Raw genomic sequence first — 22158 nt, 5'->3', positions numbered from 1 at the left:
ATATGTCTGGCTCCAGTTAAAGAATGTGCGGCATGTGGCTGAGTTGACTACTTTGCCAAAGTACGCAAAGAAAGACCTGATTGGTGTCTAAAATGCGGAATGAACAGTGAATCAGCCAAAGACAATAGTACTATAATCGCTCTGGACTAGGGACCCATGAAAAGAACCAAGACACACTTTACAGTGAGCATCAGTGAGAAACATATAGAACTAATGATGGATTTGAGCTCAGAACACACATTCATCCCTATGGCACGTACAAAAGGATGGTGGATCAAGTGCAAGTCATAGTATGCAAAATAGATGTAAACCCTAAAGCATAAGTGCGTTCAGAATTCAAAGGCGAGAGGGCCAACACGAAAGTTTACTTTGCAGAACATGGCCCTGCAGTCTTTAGCTGGCAAGATCAAGTGAGATTAGAAATAATGCTGTACCCCAACTGCAAATAACAAGTGCTAAGGCTTGAAGAAGCAAATTGGATACCAATAGTGGAAAGACACAGATCTGTCCAGCAACAAACAAGGGTGTATAAATAACTACGTTCATGAGACAAGGCTGCATTCAGGAGCGGTCCCAATGAAACACTGGATCCGACCAGAGAGGTACAGTTGGAAAATGTCATCCAACATATAGAGGCTTCGCTGTGGCTGAGCCCCCTTGTTCTCAATAAGAAACCTGGCATGAACAAGATCTGCGTGGACCTCAGGAGCTTCAATCCAGAAAGAAAAACCCATGACTACCTTCTTCCAAGCATATACAACCTGATATTGATGTTAAAAGATGCAAGCAATGTCTCCAAACTTGATATGAGGGATGCTTACTCCCAAATAAAGCTACATAAGGATTGTGGCACATTTTGTTCCCAACATAAATACCAGCATGGTGATAAAATGATCTAAGGGGGTATATACTCATGAGGGTCTGCCCATACAATTAGTAATGGACAAAGGCATTAGTTGGTGTCGGGGAGGTGAAGGAATTCCTGTTCATGAGCAACATCCCTCAATGTTAAGCTGCCCTTTACCATACCCAGCACAAATGGCAAGTGGAAAGAGTGAACCGGTTCATAAAGGGAAGTCTGCAACTGAGTTATGTCTCATGCAACGATCCATAAGTCACAGTCAGAGAAGTGAAAATAACACACAGGCTGACTCTGAACACCATCACGATTTTGGAAGTAGTCAATTGATGCAAGGGCGAGGAATCTTCTCAGTGCGGATTCATCCATGGCTGTCAAATGTCAGAGAAGATGCATCAGTGTTCGTAGAGAAAATTATTTGGAGTGTAAAAGTGAAACATAAAACACGCAGAATGGTTCAAAATAATGCAAAAACACAGAGATGCGGAACACTGTCCACGTAGCGAATAGAGGGGACAGTTAATTCCTCTAGTCACCCTGTCCTGACAAAGGCCTTATGAAATCACCGGGAAATCTGCTAGGATGCAGTTTACCTTGGAACAATAGGCCGAAACGCAGTGTGTCCACACAACACTTCCAAAACATCCATCCATAATTACAATATGTGGGGGTAACAGACATTCAGTACCCTTCAGAGACAAGAAAAGGCAGTGAAGAGACAGGGCCACGTGATACAATAAGAGATAGGTCCCCTTATAAATGTGCAAGAGCATGAAGAAATGTGATGGTATTAGAATATATGTCATTTATGTGAATGATAATTTAGTAGGATATCATTTTGTGAATGTGCCCCTCTCTCCGAGCCTTTTTGTTTGCTCTGTTTAAGATGTTCAATAACCAAGTGAACCTCTAGAATTGGTGTTTGTTGGAGAATTATTGACTCTATGGCGTAAAAGAGATGCCTTTGTATACTAACCCAGAGAGAATGAGAGTAATTGTGATATGTGAATTTGTGTATCATATTGTGTTGTATGTTTTTTAAACAAAACGCTCTGAACAAAGGAAACTCTTGCGAAATGAATACAATTATGGCTTCCTTTTGAGAACGTGAGGTTTTGAGTCTGGTCCATGCCGGTTTATATTTGTGTCAACATTTTGCAGCTGTTTTGGGCCCAACATTTATTTTGAAACACAGGAGAATGAGGTAGTCTGTGGTTCCTATATATAACGTTATACTTACCCTTTTATATCACCGACCCCTCGATAACAAAATTCTTTGGGTGTGGCCTGTCAGACACATGCTCTAGTCACCCTGTACATAAAGGGAAGTACCACACAGGAAATTAAGCTCAGTAATGGGCACATTGGTAACCTTTGGGATTGCGCATCAAATCAATCAGTTGAAAAGTAAGGGAGACTATAAGAGTCGTGTCCACGAGAAAAATTATGGGAATGTTATCAGTACCCCAAAATCGTCTGCAGTACAACAAGCCAACGACAATTTCCTCCAGTGCAGAAGCCTGTTCCCCACAGAAGGAAAAGTGGTGTAAGATGTCAGAGAAGCAGACCAAGATATGAGAGGAGGTCCCAGGGAAGTATCATGACTTTGACATGAAGTATCTGTCGAAAAGGACTTTTGTCTAGAGAGGTATGTAGTACCGGCTATTCACGCCATGCTACGCAAACGTGCATTATGATGTGAGCGGGAAGGGTGAGGGAGCATGCGTGAGCCTTTAGCATGCATTGAGCAAGGCGCGGCCAACAAGCAGACATTGCGTGAGCCACCAGTCTACTCATGCACGCAGCATAACTTGGCCATTTCCAGCATCTACTTCTACAAAGTTGGGAGCAGCCATATCCCAAACGCACCCCTAGTCACGAGCTATGATTGGATCAGAATGAGCAGGATTTTGGTCATGGAAAGGCTGGTAAATACAAGAAACCAGCTTACAGCACATTCAATGACGTGGTGATGCCAGTAACAAAATTCTAACAAAAACTTGCAGTTACATAGAGGAGCAATCATAAGTGCAAAACAGAGCTGGGGACTAATTAACGTCCATGATGTTAGAGGAAGCAGGGAAATGGGCACAGTACATTTAGCATGTGGTCCTTTACTGTCAATCTGTGTATATGTATGTGCCAAACATGTGGAGGCGCCAAACAATGTGTAGATCGCTTATGTTTTTTCTTATGTGAAGAGAGCTTACCAACTGCAGCGTAAAATGAGAGGGTAGAGGGTTTCTGCTACGGCTCATGATGACAGAAAGTCTAGGTTGAGAGCGTATACGTTGTAACAATTGTGTAAAATATGGATCCTGCTTACCACTCGGCACTCAGTAGAAGTGTTTCAATGTGGCCTCTAGACAGGAGGTCCATGATGTGACATGTGTTGGTTTGATTAGGAGTGTGGACACCTCTGGGAACATACACATACATTCAACATAGCAATCGACTGTGCCACTTCGTGTGGTGTCTGCAAAGAGCAAACAGGAGAGTTACCGGAGTTCGGTGCTGTCTGCCAGAGATATGGCGGGCTTCCTCAAGGCACTGCTGCACGCCTGGATATTACTAAGACCAAAAGAGACAACAGGCAGCCATTTTAGAAAGTCTTGTGGACAAGAAGATTAGCAGGCATGTCTTTACATCTACATGTCAATGAAAGCTTAAACAATTACGAATATTTTCAGCCCTATCCACAGATCGAAAGATGTTATTTGCTACTCAGACCTGTAAGCCATTCTACCAGCGAGACGTTATTTAACTACAATAAATAGTGTAGCAGACATTCATAACAAATGAAATATACTGTGTACACAAAAATGATTGGCTAGGTCTGCTTGGTTTTGGACGTGCAAATGTTCATACCAGCACAAAAGGATTCATTTATTCCACCCTAACATGATATGATAGTTTATTTATATAGCGCCTGCACACAATGGGTTTCAAAGAGCTGCACGGCAAGGGAGGGAACAACGGAAAATACAATGGCATTCTTACAGGCTATGACCAACAAGAAGGTGAAATTAACTATCGTATTCAGCCTGGCGACATTTCAGTGCAAGAGCTAAAATACATATAGGAAGGAAATGGGAAACAGACAAGCGACTACCGTACTAGACCTAATGACATTTCTGGTAGAGAGGGAGATTAACAAGAGGTGAGGGAAGGGAGAGGAGAAAGGAGGGAGCGGAACGAAGCAAGCGACTATCGTACTAGGCCTGATGACATTTCAGATATTGCTGGAGGGGTTGGGGGGAACAAACTCATGAACCTTCATTGTCGAATCAGATGTTACCTCAATCATTTAAGCAAAAACATATGTCATCTTTTAGGGCATTTTTTTACTGCATTTAGCCAACCTCCAAATGGAGACCATAGTATCCATTCTGCTTAAAAGCCTTTGGCTTGAGTTTTGAAATTTGCTTTTCAACAATTGTGCCAATAACATATGCAAATATTTCTCCATCAGGTAGGCGCTCGCCACATGTTACCCAGGACATCTGTATTTCTCTCTCCTAACCTGACCATACAATCACAAGATGGAGGTGGCTTATCTATGTGGTACATTGGTTGAGCAGTTCCCGATTATTACTAGGTGGTTTCCATGGTGGCATTGGGGCTATTTAGAAAATGCAGCTCCTGCAATGATGTCCACATGATGGGGCAGGCGCGTGCCAATGAGCCAGCGGCTGAAATGCACGGGTGCTGCATCATCCCTTGGAGCGCTCTGTGTTGTCGGCAAGATGAGAGGACACAAGATTAGACAGAAGAAATGAAAGGAGAAATGAAAGAAGCTTGCCACCTCAGTAAGGGAACAAAAAAGTTGCACTGTTCCCACCCTTACTTGATAATGCAAGCCGTACACTCTACCTTGAATCAAATTAATAAAAAAAAAAAAAAAGACATTTTTGATTGGAATCAAGCCTTCTACTCCGCCTGTAAGCTGGAATCTGTGAGGTCTGCCTGGCTCCTTGAGTGTGATCGCTTTGCATCTACGCCTAGAAAGTGCGTGCCCATTGGGAAGGTGAGAATGTTCTGTGATGGAGGAACCTTCATTATTCAGGGCACATTGTGGCCTCTGGAAAGAAAGAGAAGGGCTATTTCTGTAGATCCCTTTCAAAATATAAGGAGATCCACTAGATATCTACTGAACATTAACAAGCTCTTGGCCTTCACTAGAGCTAATGCCGGTCCAGACAACCGGTGAGGATCCTAGAAGCTGAGATCCTTGGATCAGTTGTCTATGTGAATGTATGTCTATTTTATATTACGCATATTGTCCACAAGGTGAAAATGAGTTTAGCTCCGACTTGTCAATGAAATCAAGTACAAGTCCTTCGGCAGAGGCACACTCTGTGAAATTAACTCATTTATTGTTAACTGCTGTGCTTACGGTCCATTTTATCAACAGTGGAGGGAACCAATTTTCTGTGCTGGGGTCTCATATTTGAAATCTCTCTTCTGTAGACCAACTTTGATCAAATGAGCCTCAACTGAAATTGAAAAGGTTTTGATGTGCCTGCCTAGCCCTGTCTGCCTGTGGTATGGGATGTGTCTGGTCTTCCATTTTCCTGATTCTCTCTGTGCCATGATCTCATACTTCATACTTAAGATTCCTTCCGCTCCAGTTTCATTGCCTGCTCATGTGTCTAGAGATTCAAATTGCAGTGCATCCAATCAAAGCAAGTCTCTCGCCATCACTCAAGGTTTTTGTTCACTATTCGATAATTTTAAACATAAAGCTGGTAGTCAGTGCCCTGCACTAACCAAAACAGTGTTGCTGCATATCATCAAGAACAAGAGCCCATAGACACTGAAGACCTACCATTTAACGAGAGCCCCCACATACACTCACATGGCCCGGGCATACAACGAGAGATCCCTTTCCTGTAAATGATGCATAACATAGCAATTGATCAAATCCACTCTTGCCATTATGTAAGAATAAACAACAACAACTGTCTAATACATGCTTCATTACAACCACTGTCCAACTAAAAGCATTGTGTGTTCATAGGAGGCAGTGGCTACACCACCCTATAAATGGGGGGAAATAATGAACCACCACAGAGAAGCATTCTGAGATCATGATTATGCAAATGTGGGAACTATGTTCACTCCTTCAATGTTCTCCTGAAGAGAGTCCACATTTTGTTTTTTTGTTTTTTGCATTACATTGTGTAAAATGTTAGGTCTCAGGTCAGAGCAGATGCTGCCTACTTACTCGATCTCCATGTTGAGAAGCTCCAAGATGGCGGTGAAGGTTCCCATCTCATACAGCAGGAAGGTGTTGGACCGGGACCAGCGGAGAACCTCAGACTCTGAGCCACAGTCTCCAAACACACCTGGGGCAGAGAGAGAGGGAAAGATGGGAGGACAAATGGCTAAACAATCTGGGGGTTCCTTCATGGTCTCCCCACGGATCTGTACCTCAGGAGGGGGTTACCTAGTTTTACAATTTTATGGATCTGCTTGTGTGTGGTTATTTTATATTGCGTTTGTGTAGGTTCCAAACCCCCACGTATTAACCAACATTGAAAATAGGCATGCAGAAAGCTTAACAGTCCTAACGTAGCGACATCATTGATGTGTGTAATATTTCATGACCAGGTGCAGGCCTGTTACAGAGGTAGACTGGGAGCATGCCACTTCAATTGTCCCTTATAGCACAGTATGATATTAATGCAGCTTCTTGCACACTGTGGGGATCAGTTGCTATTGGAAACACAGTTCCTCGGATACCAAATCTACTAAGCATGCAACAGCTCCATCAAGACGTACTTGCCTTGTGCCAAGTAGAGAATAGCTCTGGCCACTTTTAATCTCTTGTCCCGGTCGACCACTTCCAGCCCGTCCAGAAGCCGCATCACGTAGGCCTTCTGCTGCACCGCATTCAGCTGTGTCCATCTTTCACCCTTTACTGCACAGGAAGTAAGTGAAACACGTGTAGCTTCTGGTCTCAGATCAGGGAAAAGAACAGCTGACCACATCAGTCAAACCCTCAAACCCCCAGCTTCTCTATCTACTTGTAGTTCTCCACTTCTGCCGTTGCCTTCACCCCTCTATCTTATCTTTAGGTCTCTCGCCCTTTGCTCACTCTCAGTGCAGGTCTGTATACACACACGTCTTTCTGATCATTTCCCACACCTCTTCGTTCTCAAGACACTCTCCCATGGTTTCTTCCTAAAGACCAGAGATCTGCAAACTGCGTCTCTCCAGATGTTTGCCACAATGACTCCATTGATCTATCATGAGTGGCTTTGCTAGGTGGGGCTGATGGGATATGTAGTCTAAAACATTGGTACAGACAAATGTCGCAGACCTATGCTATGGACAAAAACCTGGTTTCGCTTATATTTGGTTTCACGAATGTGCCCGCCGCAATACAGCCACATGTTCATCCATCTAAAGGAACTTTAGGCTTCTGTACCCATGTTACGTCCATGACTCTTAAGTTCAGAATCCTTTCAAATAAGAAATGTTAAAGAGCCAGTTTCAACCCAGGCTAACCAAAAAGGTTGTGTTCTCTTCCGCCACCATTGCTGTCCAATTGTGCAATCAGGTCCCAGCTGCCAGCCATTACTCTGATATTTCTCTGGGTTCTATTGGGGAAGCAGGGGAGGGGGACTAGTTGTGGGTTATATTTTATTGCTCATTTGCCTTCTGTTCTCTGGTGGTAAGCCTCCACCACCAGAATCTGAGAAGCACTCACTTTTTTGATACCAACACTAGCAATGATGTACTGATAACCTTTGGGACAGCAAGAGATACCTTAAGATCAGAAATGCAGAAGTTCCCAGGAAAGCATATACACTGACAAGGAATGCTGACAAGCCCTCGTGAACGAGCACATATGATGACGCGTAACGTGTGCAAGTATTGAGGCACAGTACGATGCACTGGTTTTGAAAGTTCCCAGGACCTAGGGAAACTGTTGTTATCTCAGCGCTGCACGTTTACATGTCCTTAGAAAGGTCAGATATATTGCTGCTGAATGTCTAACAAGTACCTGGCATTGAACAGTTACAAATATTCAGGTAACCAAACAGTCATTGGGAGAGAAAGTTTCCAAGTACCTCCTAAAGTTTGCGTTCCTTGATGCCAAGAGTTTACAAGTTCCAATGAAAGTGCAGACATTGTGGCCTTGAAAGATTACAAGTGTGGATGAAGGTTTGCATGGCTTAGGCACCGAATGTTTTCAAGGAACAAGCAGTGGTCGAAGTGGGCGGGAGCAGTTGGGAGCAGTGCTCCTCTACTTTTTATTTTTAAGTTTGACTGTTCCTATACTTTTATTTGTTATTAAAACCTTTCTGGAATGGTTTAGTTTTAAAATAGAAGTGCAGGGACGTCATTTAGGGGTCGCCAGAGGTCGCAACTGACCTCTGTGGTCTCCCGTGTGACCTCTAATAATAAAAAAGCTACAAAAAAAACGTTTTAAATGCAAGCTCCTGGGCTGTGGCCATCACCATGTAGCTCTTTACTTCTTAAGTGGGTGGCTTGCTTGTTCAGGCCCCTTAAAAAAAAGAAGAAAAATAAGAACAGGAGTGCCACAAGTCTAACACTTTCAGTACTGACCCTTAATAAGAAAGAATAGGAATACCAAATAATGTGTCTTGCTGGAATTCTATACAATAATTGCTAGACTCATTAAAGGTTTATTTCAGGCACACTTCAGAGGGTAAGTCACTGATTTAATCTGTTCTTAAACGCCTCAACTCAGCCATTCATCCTTCTGAGGTCGATAAATGAGTACCAACACAGGTTGGGTGATATTGGGTGTATATTTTTTCTATATAAAGCGCTTAAGCGTAAGTGCTGTATAATAACACATTATCATCATTTGGTCATGCACGTCTGCTTACATTCACAGTAATTTGGTAATATGGGCCTATACACACTGATCTTAACGATACACATGGTGATCCATTCTTTAATGAAATGTACATCACATTATAGTGATATCGTAACATATCGTAACCATATTTTTCGTAGTGTACCCGTGTTCCATAGCTTCCCGCGATATCACTTTGGGGTGGGGTCAAATGACATCACTTCCTGTGATGTCATCAGGGGTCAAGGGTCGTGTGATGTCACTTTCACTACCCCTGGCATTTTGGTGAAATGACGTCCTTGTAGAAGTGTAGGAAGAAGTTGAAATTTGCACTTCAGTGCACTCCTCTAAACATTCCCTTAAACCTGTTTGGGGGTTTGGATTGCGTGCGGGAGTAGGCAAGGCAACGGGGCTTGTGGGGAGCGGGGCAGGCCAGCAGGGGACATAGGTCCACTACTTCTTTTCATACACTTGGACCACTGGGAACAAGGCTTACATACCTTGGCATTGTCAATGTAGAAGTACGGAGGGCAATCTTGGAAACCTTGGCCTTAACGTTGACGTGTGTTTAGGAAATCTCTAATCCCTTGGCACTCAGCATTTACAAATACCAGGAATCCCATGGACACATGGGCTTGAAAGTGTAGGTTTTTAGAAATGTGTTCATGGCTTGGCATTGAACTATTACATCTACCAATGACAGCTTAGAGAGCCCGGCTTTGAAAATGTGTTGCACACCTAGGCAAGCCCTAGAGACCGGTGTGCTGGATGTTTAAAAGTGTCAAGGTTTGCTTGCATCCCTTGGCATTTGAAGTTTACCTGTATCTTTGGAAAACATAGGCGCCATGTGGTCAGATTCTCCAAACATTTGTTGCCACAAGTGGGGAGATGCGCTAGCCCGGATCACATGCTCACTTCTTCAGTGTGAAACTCTGGCCAAGGCTCTTTGGGCAAGCATTCAGGATGGGTCTCACACCTATAAACAGTGTGATATATTGAGTGGGCACCTCACTCCTTGGAGCATAGTATATCCGTTGCTGGTAATCTCGCAACTGAACGTACAGTTTCACTTTTGGTCATCTCAGTGACCTCATGTATATTAATGGAGTCAGTCTCCCATCTGGGAAGACAATTATATTTCTGGTAAAACACTCTGAATTCTCACTCCAGTTTTCTCTATCTATAGATCTATACAATATTCATTCATTGTGTCTGCATGCGTGATAACTTGTGTCTGAGAGAGCTCATTCTTTCATTCAGGAGAGATAAAGGGGTAACAACCCCCTGTATGTGGGATCAGGCTCACGTTGCCCAATGGCCCCTCATTCCAGAATGAGTGAGCAGGTTTTAAGACCCTGCTGATTCTGCTATCCTACAGGCTTGAGCCTTCTATCCATTGCCCCATCACGGCTTCCAACATTCTGAGCGGCAGCTTATGTACAGTAGGCAGCTCAAGACATGCCTGTTACCAATTGAATGTAGCCAGATCTATTTAGACACTGGGAGAGTGCCATGGACCCACATTGGTGGTGAAGAAGCACTCAACATACAGAACACAATGGTGTAGTGTTGCAGTCCTGCTGGGAAATGACAATTCGGCCTGTTTAAATGTAAAGCAGAGTGGCTGAGAAGTACACGCACTGTGCCATTAAAAATAAAGCAGCTGTGGTGGGTGGTAGTGCTGCTTCGGTGGCATCAAGAGTATGTAATTCCCTGCGGGGTAGCGTTGGTCATTTCCTATTGAAGTATAGCAGTCCTATTGAGAAGTGCCATTAAAAGTGAAGCTGTCCAGTAGGCTGGATCAGTGCTGCCCCATAAAAGGTGTAGAAGCCTCTGTGAGAAGTGGCAGTACTGTCCCAATGGTGAGAAGTGTAGTATTTTCGCATTAACTATGCTTAAGCACTTTGGGTTATTGAATAGTGCTGCTACATTCTGAGTAATTCCATCCCTTTAAATATATTAGCTTTTGTATAACCACAACAGTGTTGTTATTCGGATGATGATGATGTTAGGCTTGCTCAGTAGTTCTGGTTCTGTATCATTAATTGTACTTCAGATCTTCAGAGTCTCGGGAGGATAGCTCAGGGGTAATGTGCTCGCCTTGGAAGCATGACGACATGGAGCAACATAGTTTTGATCCCTCGGTCTGCGCTTAGAAACCTCTGGGTATTACGCCCATTATAAATAACCAATTAAAATTTAAATAAATAAATCTGTTGAGAAGTGCTGGGGCCTTGTCAATAAGAGTGTAGCAGCTCAACTGAGAAGTGCTGATGTTGTCCCATCAAAAGTATAGCAGCCCCACTAAGATGAACTAGCATTGCCTCAACAAAAGCATACTATTACAATGATAGAAGCCCTGTTTAGCGAGCTAACTGAGGAGTACCAGCATTGCCCCATTTCAAATATGGTAGCTCTAGCAGAAAATAGATTACACAGCCCTGCTGAGAAGTGCTGTTACTGTCTCTTTAAAAATATAGAAGCCCATTAGCTCTGCACCATTAGGCCCTGCAAGTACTGTCCCATTGAATGCTATTACGCTGAACAAGGTCAACAGTATGACAAGGTCCATACTGGGTTCTATGTGAATTCTGCATTTTGAAGAACAAAATTTTGAAAAACGACATTTATTTCGGCCGATTTGTGTGGTCTTCAAAAGGCCAAATTATCACATTGTACTGCCCCCACGCTGCTTAACCCCCCCCCCAAAAGGTGATCCCGCCTAACCCCACACTCCCACCCTCTCCCACGCTGTTACCTTTCTTCAGGGAAGTTACCTCCCTCAAGCCTCCGTTCTCTGCCCATAGCATAGCATAGCATTCACCCTCACCACGTACACGTACACACTCAGAGACATGCAAACAGTCTCATTTGCCCTCTCCCTGCCACCTCCCTCCGCAGATGCAATGCAAGGGGGTGCACACCCAAAAAGATTTGTAAAAATCGTTTTGGGTTGGGTGTACCTCTACATCTGTGCGCCCCTCTTACAAAGAGGGGTGCACAGATGTACAAAGACATCCAACCCAAAAAAGACTTTTAGAAATTGAGGGACAGACTTGCTTTGCATCTGTGCCTCCATTTCTAAAAATCGTTTTAGGCTGGGTGTACCTCTAAATCCGTGCACCCAGGTGCACAGATGTAGAAGTATACCCAAACCAAAACGATTTTTAGAAATTGAGGGACAGATGCAAAACAAGAGCCTCTTGCTTTGCATCCGTCCCTCAATTTCTAAAAATCGTTTTTTACCCGGCTTTCACCCGGGCCGCCAGAGAGAAACACAGTATGGATGGAACAAAGGGCCATCCATATTGCGTCTCTTCTCTCAGGCCCAGGGGGTGGGCGAGGCTCAGCCCCGACTTCATTCTGCTGGTGGGTTAACCGGGCCCCGGAGCACCGCATATTCGGCACCCCTATTTCCATGCCTCAAACAGGGATGGAGATGCTTTTTTTTCCCCGCAAGCATTTATTTCATCGAGATGGGGTCTTTAACGGCCGTTATCAGTGAAATGTGCTCCCAGCAGCCACATGGTTGCTACGAGCTTGCATTACATTAGTGTCAAGATAGGGGGTGGGTGGCGCATTTTTGCTTTGAGAATAAGGTGACCTGAGCACTTAAGCAATGATTGCAAATGAAAAAAGCACCTTCTTGGCTCTTTTTTTATTTGCGCACATTTTTGATTATCTGCCCACATTACCTTAAGAATGAACAATTGTATAGCAAACGTTGATAACTTTGCCACAAAATGTTACTAGTATGAGAACATCTTATGTTGGCCTTGAAACTTTGCAAGTACCAAACAAAGTTTCAGTCCCTTTTCATTGAAAGTTTCTAAGTCTTACAAACATCGTCAGTTTACAAATTCTAAGTGCGACAAATCCCGAGATGTCGTCAGTTCTCCTGAGGGGGAGCCCCTTCCCATGAGGCCAGGGCGGTGAGGCCGCTACCCGATAGTTCCCCTGGGGGTGGTACTCAGTGGGAGGATTTCATGGGAGGACACTTCCCCTCTGGGTAAAGGAGAGGACTTCTCAGTAGAACACGGTATGACACCCCTCACCCAACACCCTACCCAATGCCTTATCCCATAGACCCTAAGACTTTACCTAGCACTCCTATATACCTTTGTAAGTCTGTGACTCCCGGAAGTACTGAGATGAAGAAGAGTATCAACTACCCAAGGGAAGTGCACCAGACTGGGATGAGACGGAGGTGTGGAGCCATAAAGAACAGCTTGTGGAATTGTAATGACCATTCTAGGTTTCCGCAGAGGAGTGGTTGTTCGACAGCAATAAAAACTGATGAGGGACTTGTAGAAGTTGTTTTGAAGCCCAAGTAGCTGCATTTGTGAGAGCCACAGATACACCTGTAGACCAGAGTGAAGGACCGCCGAGCTGGGAGATTTGAAGAGGACACAGAGAAGACGTCTTCTGGCCTCAAGGGAGAGAAGAAACCGGTGGAGTAAGGCTGCTCCGGAGCAGAACTGGAATTTGGAAGCTGGCATCTGGAAGGAGCAGAACCGGGCCAGATCAGGTAAGCAGAAAAGCCCTGTGCAGCATGACGAACAGCAGCAAGTACACAAGGAGGACCGATGGAGCATCCAGTAGTCCAAGAAGGTGAAGGGCTCAAAATTGATGCCGGTATGGGCTTGAGAAGAGGGGTCTGGGACCCAAATCAAGAAGGAGAGGATCAGAGGCATCTTCAACGCAGCAGTACTTGGTGAAAGAGCAAGCCAAGTGGGCCAAATCGAATAGTGAGAGAAACCGGAGTCTGGCAACATTTGATATGTTAGTGAACCAAGGATGCCCACGCAGCAAAGCTGTGGAATCCTTCTTCCTTGTAGCAGCACTTGGCAGGAGAGTGGACCAAGCGGGGTAACTGGGGAAACCTGGATCTCACAACTGTTTCGTGGAGCGCCTTAAGAAGGGAAGCAAGGAAACCAGGGGAAGGGAGTTATTACCCCTGGACTCAATAGATTGAGAAATCCAAGGTACCAGGAGAAGAGAGTCATTTTCCAGGTAGTGTGACACTTAAGGAAAGAAGACAAGGTGCCTGGGGAAGGGGGTCAATCCCCCAGGCTGGTGATGAGCTGCAGCCAAGAGAAGGGAGTCGTTCTCTTGGCTACCTCAACCAGGGAAAGGAGCCATTTGCACTGGCTTGTGTGACAAACCTTAAATATCCAGTCCAAGAGAAGGGAGTCATTCTCCTGGTCCAATAATATTGCAATCCTTAATTTGTGGAATCCGGGCACCAATGGAAGGGCCTCATTCCCAATGGTTAAGAAATGCAACCTGTGCCTTCCTGTCCAGGAGAAGGGAGCCATTTTCCAGGACCAAGAACATTGACACAACCTTTAAATTTAGTTATAAGTGTAAGGGAAAGAGTTAGACATTTTGACATTCTGACAGGCACATTAGCATTTTAGTTGAGACAGGGAACCCCCTCAGAGATTGGGAAAGGCAGGTTTTCTCTTTATTTTATTGGTGAGTAAAAGTCTACAGCAATCACTATGCCACCTGTGTGTCAGTCTCCTCCTTCTGCATCCTTAGATAAGGCAAAATAAAACCAGTTGCGCAATGCCAAACACATACATCCATACAGAAATATAGGTCAGAATTGGTGCTTCATCCGGATGAGGTTCTCTATGGGCCAACGTGACGGCTCTACCCATCTTCGGAGTCCAGCCGTTATCATAGGTTCACGGACTAAATACACTCAATTAAAATGAAACGGAGATTATGGAGGACAGTGAGCAGAACATTTCTTACCTCAGTGTTGAGATGCAGTGAAATGTAAATATATATATATATATAAAACATTTATTTATTTGTTTTGGTAGCAAAAATTAATTTACACCTTTACAAATTTTGCTTATCACATAAAAATACATGATCAAGTATTGATGAAGACAAAAAAAAAAGAGAAAATAAAAATCATATCTTAAAACATTTAACACATGATAAGGCATTTAAAAACATGTTACAGACCCACATAAAAGAACGAAACAGCCCCCAATATTCATTACTCCCACAAAAGGATGTTCACATATTTACATCAAGGATTTGATACGAAAACTGCATCTTTGAAACATAAAAGAAAGAAGAAAAGAAAAAAGAAAACACAGCAAGGCAAACAATCAGAGACCAAGAGCGTTCAAATTACTACACAATTACTAGTTAGGTGGAGGAGAGTACTCCACAAACTGCCCACTCAAGATGGCACCATTTAGTGGCAGCAGATGCTCCTCAATCATCAAAACAAGTCTAATAGTTGCTAACATGATAGAGTTAGTATTGCCCTGCATACATCGAAGCCAAACTAGGTGGCATTCAAAAGGGGAGTAAGAGGTCACAAATGCACCCAAACAACATTGCCTGTGTTTGCCAAAAAAGTTGCAGTACATAAACAGATGTTCTAGTGTTTCACTCTCAGCAGGGTTTAAACAGAATCTGCAGCCCTCCCGCTGCACCAGGTCCCTATAACCAGACCAGTTCCCAATCCGGGAGCCCGTGTGGATAAGATCCAAACGGAATCGCATATAAGTCCTTCTTGCATCTTTGTCAGGGAAGCATAATAAATAGGGCAGCCTAGGTGTAACTGCCTGCCTAAATGCCTGAATGAGGAATAACCTCCGATCAGATCAGAGTTGCGTGCCCATGAGTTTTTAAAGAAACGACTTTTAACTTTACTCGGGGAATCAATTAGATCTTGCTGGGACATGTTCAGCGATGTTAAGATGGCATATATTCGATCTTTGAATTCAGAAATCGAAGAGGGACATTCATGGGCAAGCATTGACTGAAAGTCCTCAAAGAGAATTTGGAGGAGGTGAAATCATTTTACAAAAGGCATTTACCATCCGCCAGAGATATTTGTCTGCTAAGGGATATAAACCTAGTTCATGTAGAATAATGGCATTAGGTAAGTAACCTGGTAGACCTAAGATTTTCTTCCAAAGTTTTCCTTGTAAGAGATTTAATAAAGGCCCCACCTTCAAAAGACACACGTCCACAGCATAGAGTAGGATGGGCTCTACTTTCATAGTGTAATAATGTAGAAGGGGCATAAGTGAATAGCTACTTTATCTTCGGAAGATAATTCTCATTTGGACCAACAGTGGATTAAGCTTGGCGTTCAACACTGTGCGCCATGCGCCGATAGACATCCCATTCGATAGATGATATCCCAAGTAGATTATCTCATCTTTTCTCATAATAGGTTGTGCATTAATAACAAAATTAAATCTGGGTGTTTTTTTATTAGCTGTAAGGACAATTATATGGGATTTAGCTGGATTGATGGCCATGTTGTTCAGCACACAAAAGTCGTGAAAGATCTTTAGTTTATTTTGAAGTCCAAAGGGAACCCTATCGAATAGGATGACATCATCCGCAAATGCCAGCCAATGAAGCCGTAGTTTACCCAATGCTACCGGAAAGGAATTAGAACCCTGCCAGATTTGATCAATATCGGCCAGGTAAAGGTTAAATAATACCACAGCCAAATTACAACCCTGTTTCACGCCTATGCGCGTTTGGATGTTGTCGGTTAGGAGCCCATCGGAGTTAATAGAGACCATATAAGAAGTATTTTGATGTAAGGCAGCAATTATAGCTACCAATGCAGAAGGGATGCCAAATGACATCTTCTGCCAAAGGTGATTTCGAAGGACGTTGTCGAAGGCAGCTGATGGATCTAGTGCTGCCATATAAATGGTGCCATTTGACTTAGAGTGCACAGTCCGAAGGAGGTGAGCAAGAATGGAAGCATTTAACGGAGTGCCCATTTCCCGCCGAAAACCGACCTGGGCTTTTGAAAGGATGTTCGAGGCACGTAAATAAGCTTCCAAATCGCACAGGACAAGCCGTGCAAAATTTTTTGCAGCTGTATCTAATAGGGCAAATGGCCTAAAGTGTAGCGGGTTACTTAGGGCATCCTTTTTATGTATCGGAATTACTATTGCCATCAGCCATGATTTTGGAACTCTACCAATTTGGTAAATGAACTGGTAGCGTGGAAGCAGGTACCTAGCCCAAAAATTGGGATCGTCCTTAAAGACACATGGGGGCAACCCATCTGGACCAGCCGCTTTCGAAAATTTCAATTGGGAAATTGCCCATATGTCGTCTTTGAGTTCCCACGGGCAGACAGATGGAGGGGACAACTGCATGTTGATTGATTCTAATTTGGAGTGGATTTCCGGCAGTGCGTATTTTTGACAAAAAAACTGCTCCCATTCAGTGCCCGAAATGGTTGCAACCATTCGGGTATCTGCCTTGCCAGACGGATTTCTTAAGATAGCCCAGAGATCCTGGGTTTTTCTTTTTGTATAACAACTCAATCATATGATGGTTGGCTAAGTTGTATGCAGCCTGGCGAAGGGTCTTTAATTGCTGCTTAAAACGAGCAGCAATATAGTTTTTTTCTCTGTGGTAGTTAGGCAAGCTAATAGACTTACTTCTTAGGTTATGAAGGTCGCTATTTTTTCGCTTTTTAGGCTTACAACCAAATCCAAATTAGTATGGACATCCAGAAGGTTGCCCTTGGCCAGGGAGTCATTCACTAGGTTAGACAAATGCCTGTGAATCATTGTAAGATTTATTTTGTTAATTTTTTCCACATTACCCACCGAGAGGAAGTCCTCCTGGCACACTAGGAGATCCCTGTTCACCAGAAACACCAATTTCCTGCAGACCAAAGGGTGCCAATTGACAGAGATAGTATGCCTATCACATTCAACCATACGAGCTGGGGCCGAGGCTTTGTGTGCATCAATTCCCAGATGTATACGCGAGAACAGCATATGATGGTCGCTCACTCCCAAATCTAAAACTAAGATTGAGTCAAGCAAACCAGTACACACTCTAGACGCCAATAGATAATCAATAAGAGATGAAGCTGAACCACCCCTCCAGGAGGTTTTAATGGAATGTGGCGCAAGTTGGATTGGGTAAATACCCCATGCTTCGAAGAAGCTTGCCCATTGGGATCCTCTATGGAAGGCTTGTTGGACATATACAGAGGAGGGACAAGGGGGCCGTTCAGAGTTGTAAAGTTCTAGGTATGAATTCAAATCACCTCCAATCACAATTTCGTGATTAGGACAAGAGACAGAGGCATGGCCCAAGATACGATCCAATTCCTCTAAGATCGAATTCAGAGAGACTGCCTTTGGGCTCCAATAGATAGACAGCAAGAGCAGGGACGGAACTTCACAGTGCTCAAGCGACAATTCCACCAATATACATGAATCAGAATTGTCCAATAAAGAAGACTCTACCTTCAAGCCATGATTAATAAGAACAGCGATACCCCCAGAAGGACGGCCTGCAAGCACACGACGTGCCGGAACAGAAGAACAGACATATCCGTCTAGCGAGACATCGCTTAAAGCCATCGTTTCCTGTAAAAATAAGATATCTGGTTTCTTGTCAAGCCCAACTCGTCGATGCCATACCCCGAGGTTGCCTAAGCCACAGCAGTTCCAAGAGGCAATGGTCAAGCTGGCCAATTATGAATCAGGCATGGGTTCTTTCATGGCGACAGCCACTTTTATCAAGGGCTCCAACCAAGAAAGGCCATTCAGTGCTTGCGTAAGCAAGGCCAATTGTACAGATAGGCGGTTAGCATGAGATTCAAAGGGAACCAAGGCCGGGCCTCCAGGCATTCTGTGGGAGGGGCAAGTACCCAGTCGAGAAAGGCCCAAGCACTCTCCATGTCCAAAAACAAACAAGGCACAAGACCAATGGTGTGAAAATCATCTGAGAAGTCCAAAATCATTTTAGATATAATCTGCGATTGTACTCTACAGAGCACTCTATGGTTGTTATGGGCCGCAAGTTTGACCCAGTCGAGGTCCTTTGATGATAGATTTCTTAATGCAGGAATCTGAAAAAAAGAATTAATCAGAAATGACCTATTAATACGAACTGGGCCGTTGATGTCCGGATTACTAGTCCAACCAAGGATTAGTTTCATATCCTTGGGAGTTTGCGAGAAGGACAAGGCATCACTAAAGATCGCTGCAGGGGATGGTTGATGACATGGCACATCCTCAACGAGGCCAGGCTGCACCGGAGCCAGAGGAGCCTGTACAACCTCTAATTTAGAGGCAGTCACCTCCTGCTCTTCAGTTACCACAAAGACAGATGCCGGCGTAACCGAGTCAACTACCAGTCCGCCAGATGACAGTTCCGAGGGCAACTAAATGATTACTGGGCTCGCAGCGGGTGCCACTTTTGAGCCAACTGGCAACCGGGTAAGCACTTTCTTAGATTCAATATTTGGGAAAAAACAGTGGAGCTGAAATTGCGTTTTAGGCGTTGGAATCCTAGGAGAAGAACGGGATGCAATCTGGACATTGCTACTTTTCAGGGCTGCAATCTGTAAATGTTTCTTGCTTTCCTCATCCAGGTCTCACAGGTCTAATCCCAGGTCGTCATGATTGGCAACATTATTGAGGTTTGATAATGAACTGGGATCAGTTGACACCTGCACACACGTGACAGAGGGTGCTTTGGAGGCAACTTTCTTCTGCATAGCCTTTGTCTGATTTAGTCGTTTTTGGGCTCTTAGGAAGGACTTCCTTGCCTTGCGAGAAATAAAGTGCCTTCCTTCATGCACTACAGGGCCCTCCTGAGCTTCCAAAGGCAAAACCAAAGCCACAAGGGGGAGGGTGGACTGGGCATTGATGATATCCGTCAGAAGAGCGGGGCTGTCCGGAGAACCGACAATCCCCTCATCAACCTCAGGTCCCTTGCCTGGGCAATCTGACGGGTCCAAATGGTGGTGGGTCACAGCCAACTTATATAAGAGTTGTTCCACCTGCAGGAGACGATCATGCTGGAGTTTTCTAACTTCCAACAGATCAATTGCCTACAAATCACCATGCTCCAATTTATCCCTCTTATCGTCTTGCACTACTTGCGAGTAAGATCTTTGGGGCGGGTATGTGGGACGGATCTCAGATTCAGTTTGGGAGCCTTGTGAGCGAGTCGAATTGCTACACAGGGGATGTTGCGAGATGGAGGCAACACTCACCAACATTTCTTCAAATTGGGCCAGATAGAAGGGTTTGAATTGTTCTTCTGCTAGAATAAAGCCTTCCAATCTAGCCATTTTGTCTTTCATAAGCGCAAGTGAACCCTGCATCTCCCTTATTGAACAATGGGTTAACTCATGACCCTTATCCAACAGATTAAGTATACGCGAAAATACCAGGAAATTGGAGGGCTCGTTGGGATGGGTGGGGGAAGAAGAGTCTTCCGGGGTGGAAGCCGATCTTGCTTCCCCCTTTGGGGCTGAAAGGTCGGCGTAATCGTTCCCTAGGGAGAAGGGGTCCACTCCAGGTGGAAGAAAAATCCCTGATGGCAGACCCTTATCTACGTGAAAGTTGTCATAGTGGGGGGCAGGCCCCCTTCCAAACCCCTTCTCGGAGTAACCAAAGCGGCATTTCCATGATCACCAAATTTTTTACAGCTTCTTTCTGTTGGAAGATGAAAATGGACGTGTTCCCGAAAGGGGAAAGTACACAACGCTGGGGAAGAGGGGCCCAATGAAAGCCGCACTCTTTTACTTAGTTCGCTCACAATTATAGGTGCCAACATTGAGGTGTCAGAGATGCAGGGAAGGCCTCCGTGATCATGCACAGGGGAACAAATTATGTCATGTACATGTACGTCCGTGTCGCCCAATGTAAGAGCAAAATCTAAACTGCATGTGAAATGGTACAGACGTCTCCTGCCATGACTGTGGCGCTGGGCAGGGACTCTACGATGGCCCACAGAGAACCTCACCCAGCTGAATTACCAATTCTGACCTAAGTCATTGTACAAATACTAAGAAAAGATTAAACACCTGGCTGTTGTACTATTTCCTTGGTGATGGAAGTCTACAAGTGTCAAGAAACTGTGAGATGCCTTGCCATTGATTGCTTAGAAGTACCAATGAATTAAATAACTCTATAGAAATCATTGTTACCATGCCACTGGAGGTTTACAAGTACCAGGGAATGCTGAGATACCTTGACAGCTCAGCCGGCTTATATTTTATTTATTTCATTTGAATTTTTGTCCAGCGCAGGCCCACTCAGATTGTCACGGAGGACCTTACAAAGTTCAAAATGGAGGAGGTGAAAAAGAACTTACAATATTTATAGGACAGGATAGGAAGATTAGAATAGACAGAGGATGACATGGGAGGAGGTCTGGCCGGATTACATGTGGGGAAAGAGGTATGTTTTGGGAAAGTGATGATGGGGGGTGCAGTGCAAATGTGGAGTGTTAGGGTGCTCCAGGCTCTGGGTGCACATTGGGTGAATGTCTATTTTTGTGTGAAGGTGAGTTTGCAGAGTGGAATGAGTAGCAGACTTTGGTTGGATTACTTGGTATTTTTGTGTCTGACGGTTTTCTGTTTGCCGTGAAGGTAGGATAGGGTTTTGAGGTGGATGGCTGTGTATATGATGCAAAGTATTTTCAAATCAGTTCTCCCCTTTCAGAATCGGACACTGGCACTTTTCTTTCTAAAGTTTGTCCCACTTCTCCCCCCTCTTATCCTTTTCCTTCCTCCTTAATTCCTAAGGTCTGTACTTTTCTTCTCCCCTATCTTACTTCTATCATTAACTCTTCTCTCCAATCGCCACTTTCTGTCCTCTTTCAAACGTGCTAGTATTCTACCCAGTCTCAAGAAACCTAACTAACTAAATACATTTTTACATAGCGCAACACTAACCCAAAGGTCTCAGGGCGCTCAAAAGGACAAACAAACAGGAAACAAATCAGCTCAGAGTAGGGGAGAGTTAAAAAAAAGTCACTAAGAAAAGTGACTAGCAGAGTCCTTTGAGGCGTCCGTGTATGTCAAATGCTCAGGAATGACCTTGTACATCAAAGAGAAATGTCTTAACACACTTTCTAAACTGCTGTAATGTTACACATTTTTTTATGTAGAGCGGGATCATATTCAAACTTTTTAGAGCCCAGGGGGCAAAACTTGCTCCACCTAGTGTCTTCAGAATTATGCGTGGTTGAGCCAGTAACATCTGGCTGTTGGATCACAGAGCACGCTTTGGTGTGGCCATTTGTAGTCTAGATTTAAGATATTCCTGGCATTACCTGAAAGACATTTAAAGACTATTACTAGCCCTTTAAAATGTACTTGCTGCTCTATCGAGAGCCAATGTAATTTTTCCCAATATTCTGTAATATGTGATTGACGACTCAACCCACAGATAACCCTCTCTTGATTGTTCTCTTCCTACAACTATCAGCCTGTATCACTTCTTCCCTTCCTCTATAAGCTCCATGAGTGTATTGCCTACTACCAGATCTCTACTCATCTCATTTCTAATTCTCATCTCCCTTTATAGAAATCTGGCTTTTGCCCACTTCACTCAACTGAGTGCTTCTCTCCTCTCAGCCGCTATGCCAAACAATCCTCTCTCTTGGTTCTCCTAGACTTGTCAGCAGCTTTCGA

General features: G+C 44.1%; 1 protein-coding gene across 6 annotated transcripts in view; it reads right to left on the bottom strand.

Annotated features, from left to right (window-relative positions):
* STRIP2 (striatin interacting protein 2) overlaps positions 1-22158 on the bottom strand; it is a 335180-nt gene that overhangs the window by 207269 nt on the left and 105753 nt on the right. For 5 of the 6 annotated variants that reach the window (XM_069629588.1, XM_069629586.1, XM_069629584.1 and 2 more), the window contains exons 4-6: positions 6648-6782; positions 6087-6207; positions 3362-3430 (exon numbers count right to left, since the gene is read on the bottom strand). In XM_069629588.1, coding sequence (XP_069485689.1) covers positions 3362-3430; positions 6087-6207; positions 6648-6782 — 325 coding nt within the window. Of the gene's footprint in view, positions 1-3361; positions 3431-6086; positions 6208-6643; positions 6783-22158 lie in introns of those variants that run through there. The other variant, XM_069629589.1, reaches the window with a different exon arrangement.

The sequence above is a fragment of the Ambystoma mexicanum genome, chromosome 12, assembly GCF_040938575.1.
Source record: "Ambystoma mexicanum isolate Mex_15411 chromosome 12, UKY_AmexF1_1, whole genome shotgun sequence".
NCBI classification, from domain to species: Eukaryota; Metazoa; Chordata; class Amphibia; order Caudata; family Ambystomatidae; genus Ambystoma; species Ambystoma mexicanum.
This window is presented reverse-complemented; position numbering and strand designations above follow the sequence as displayed.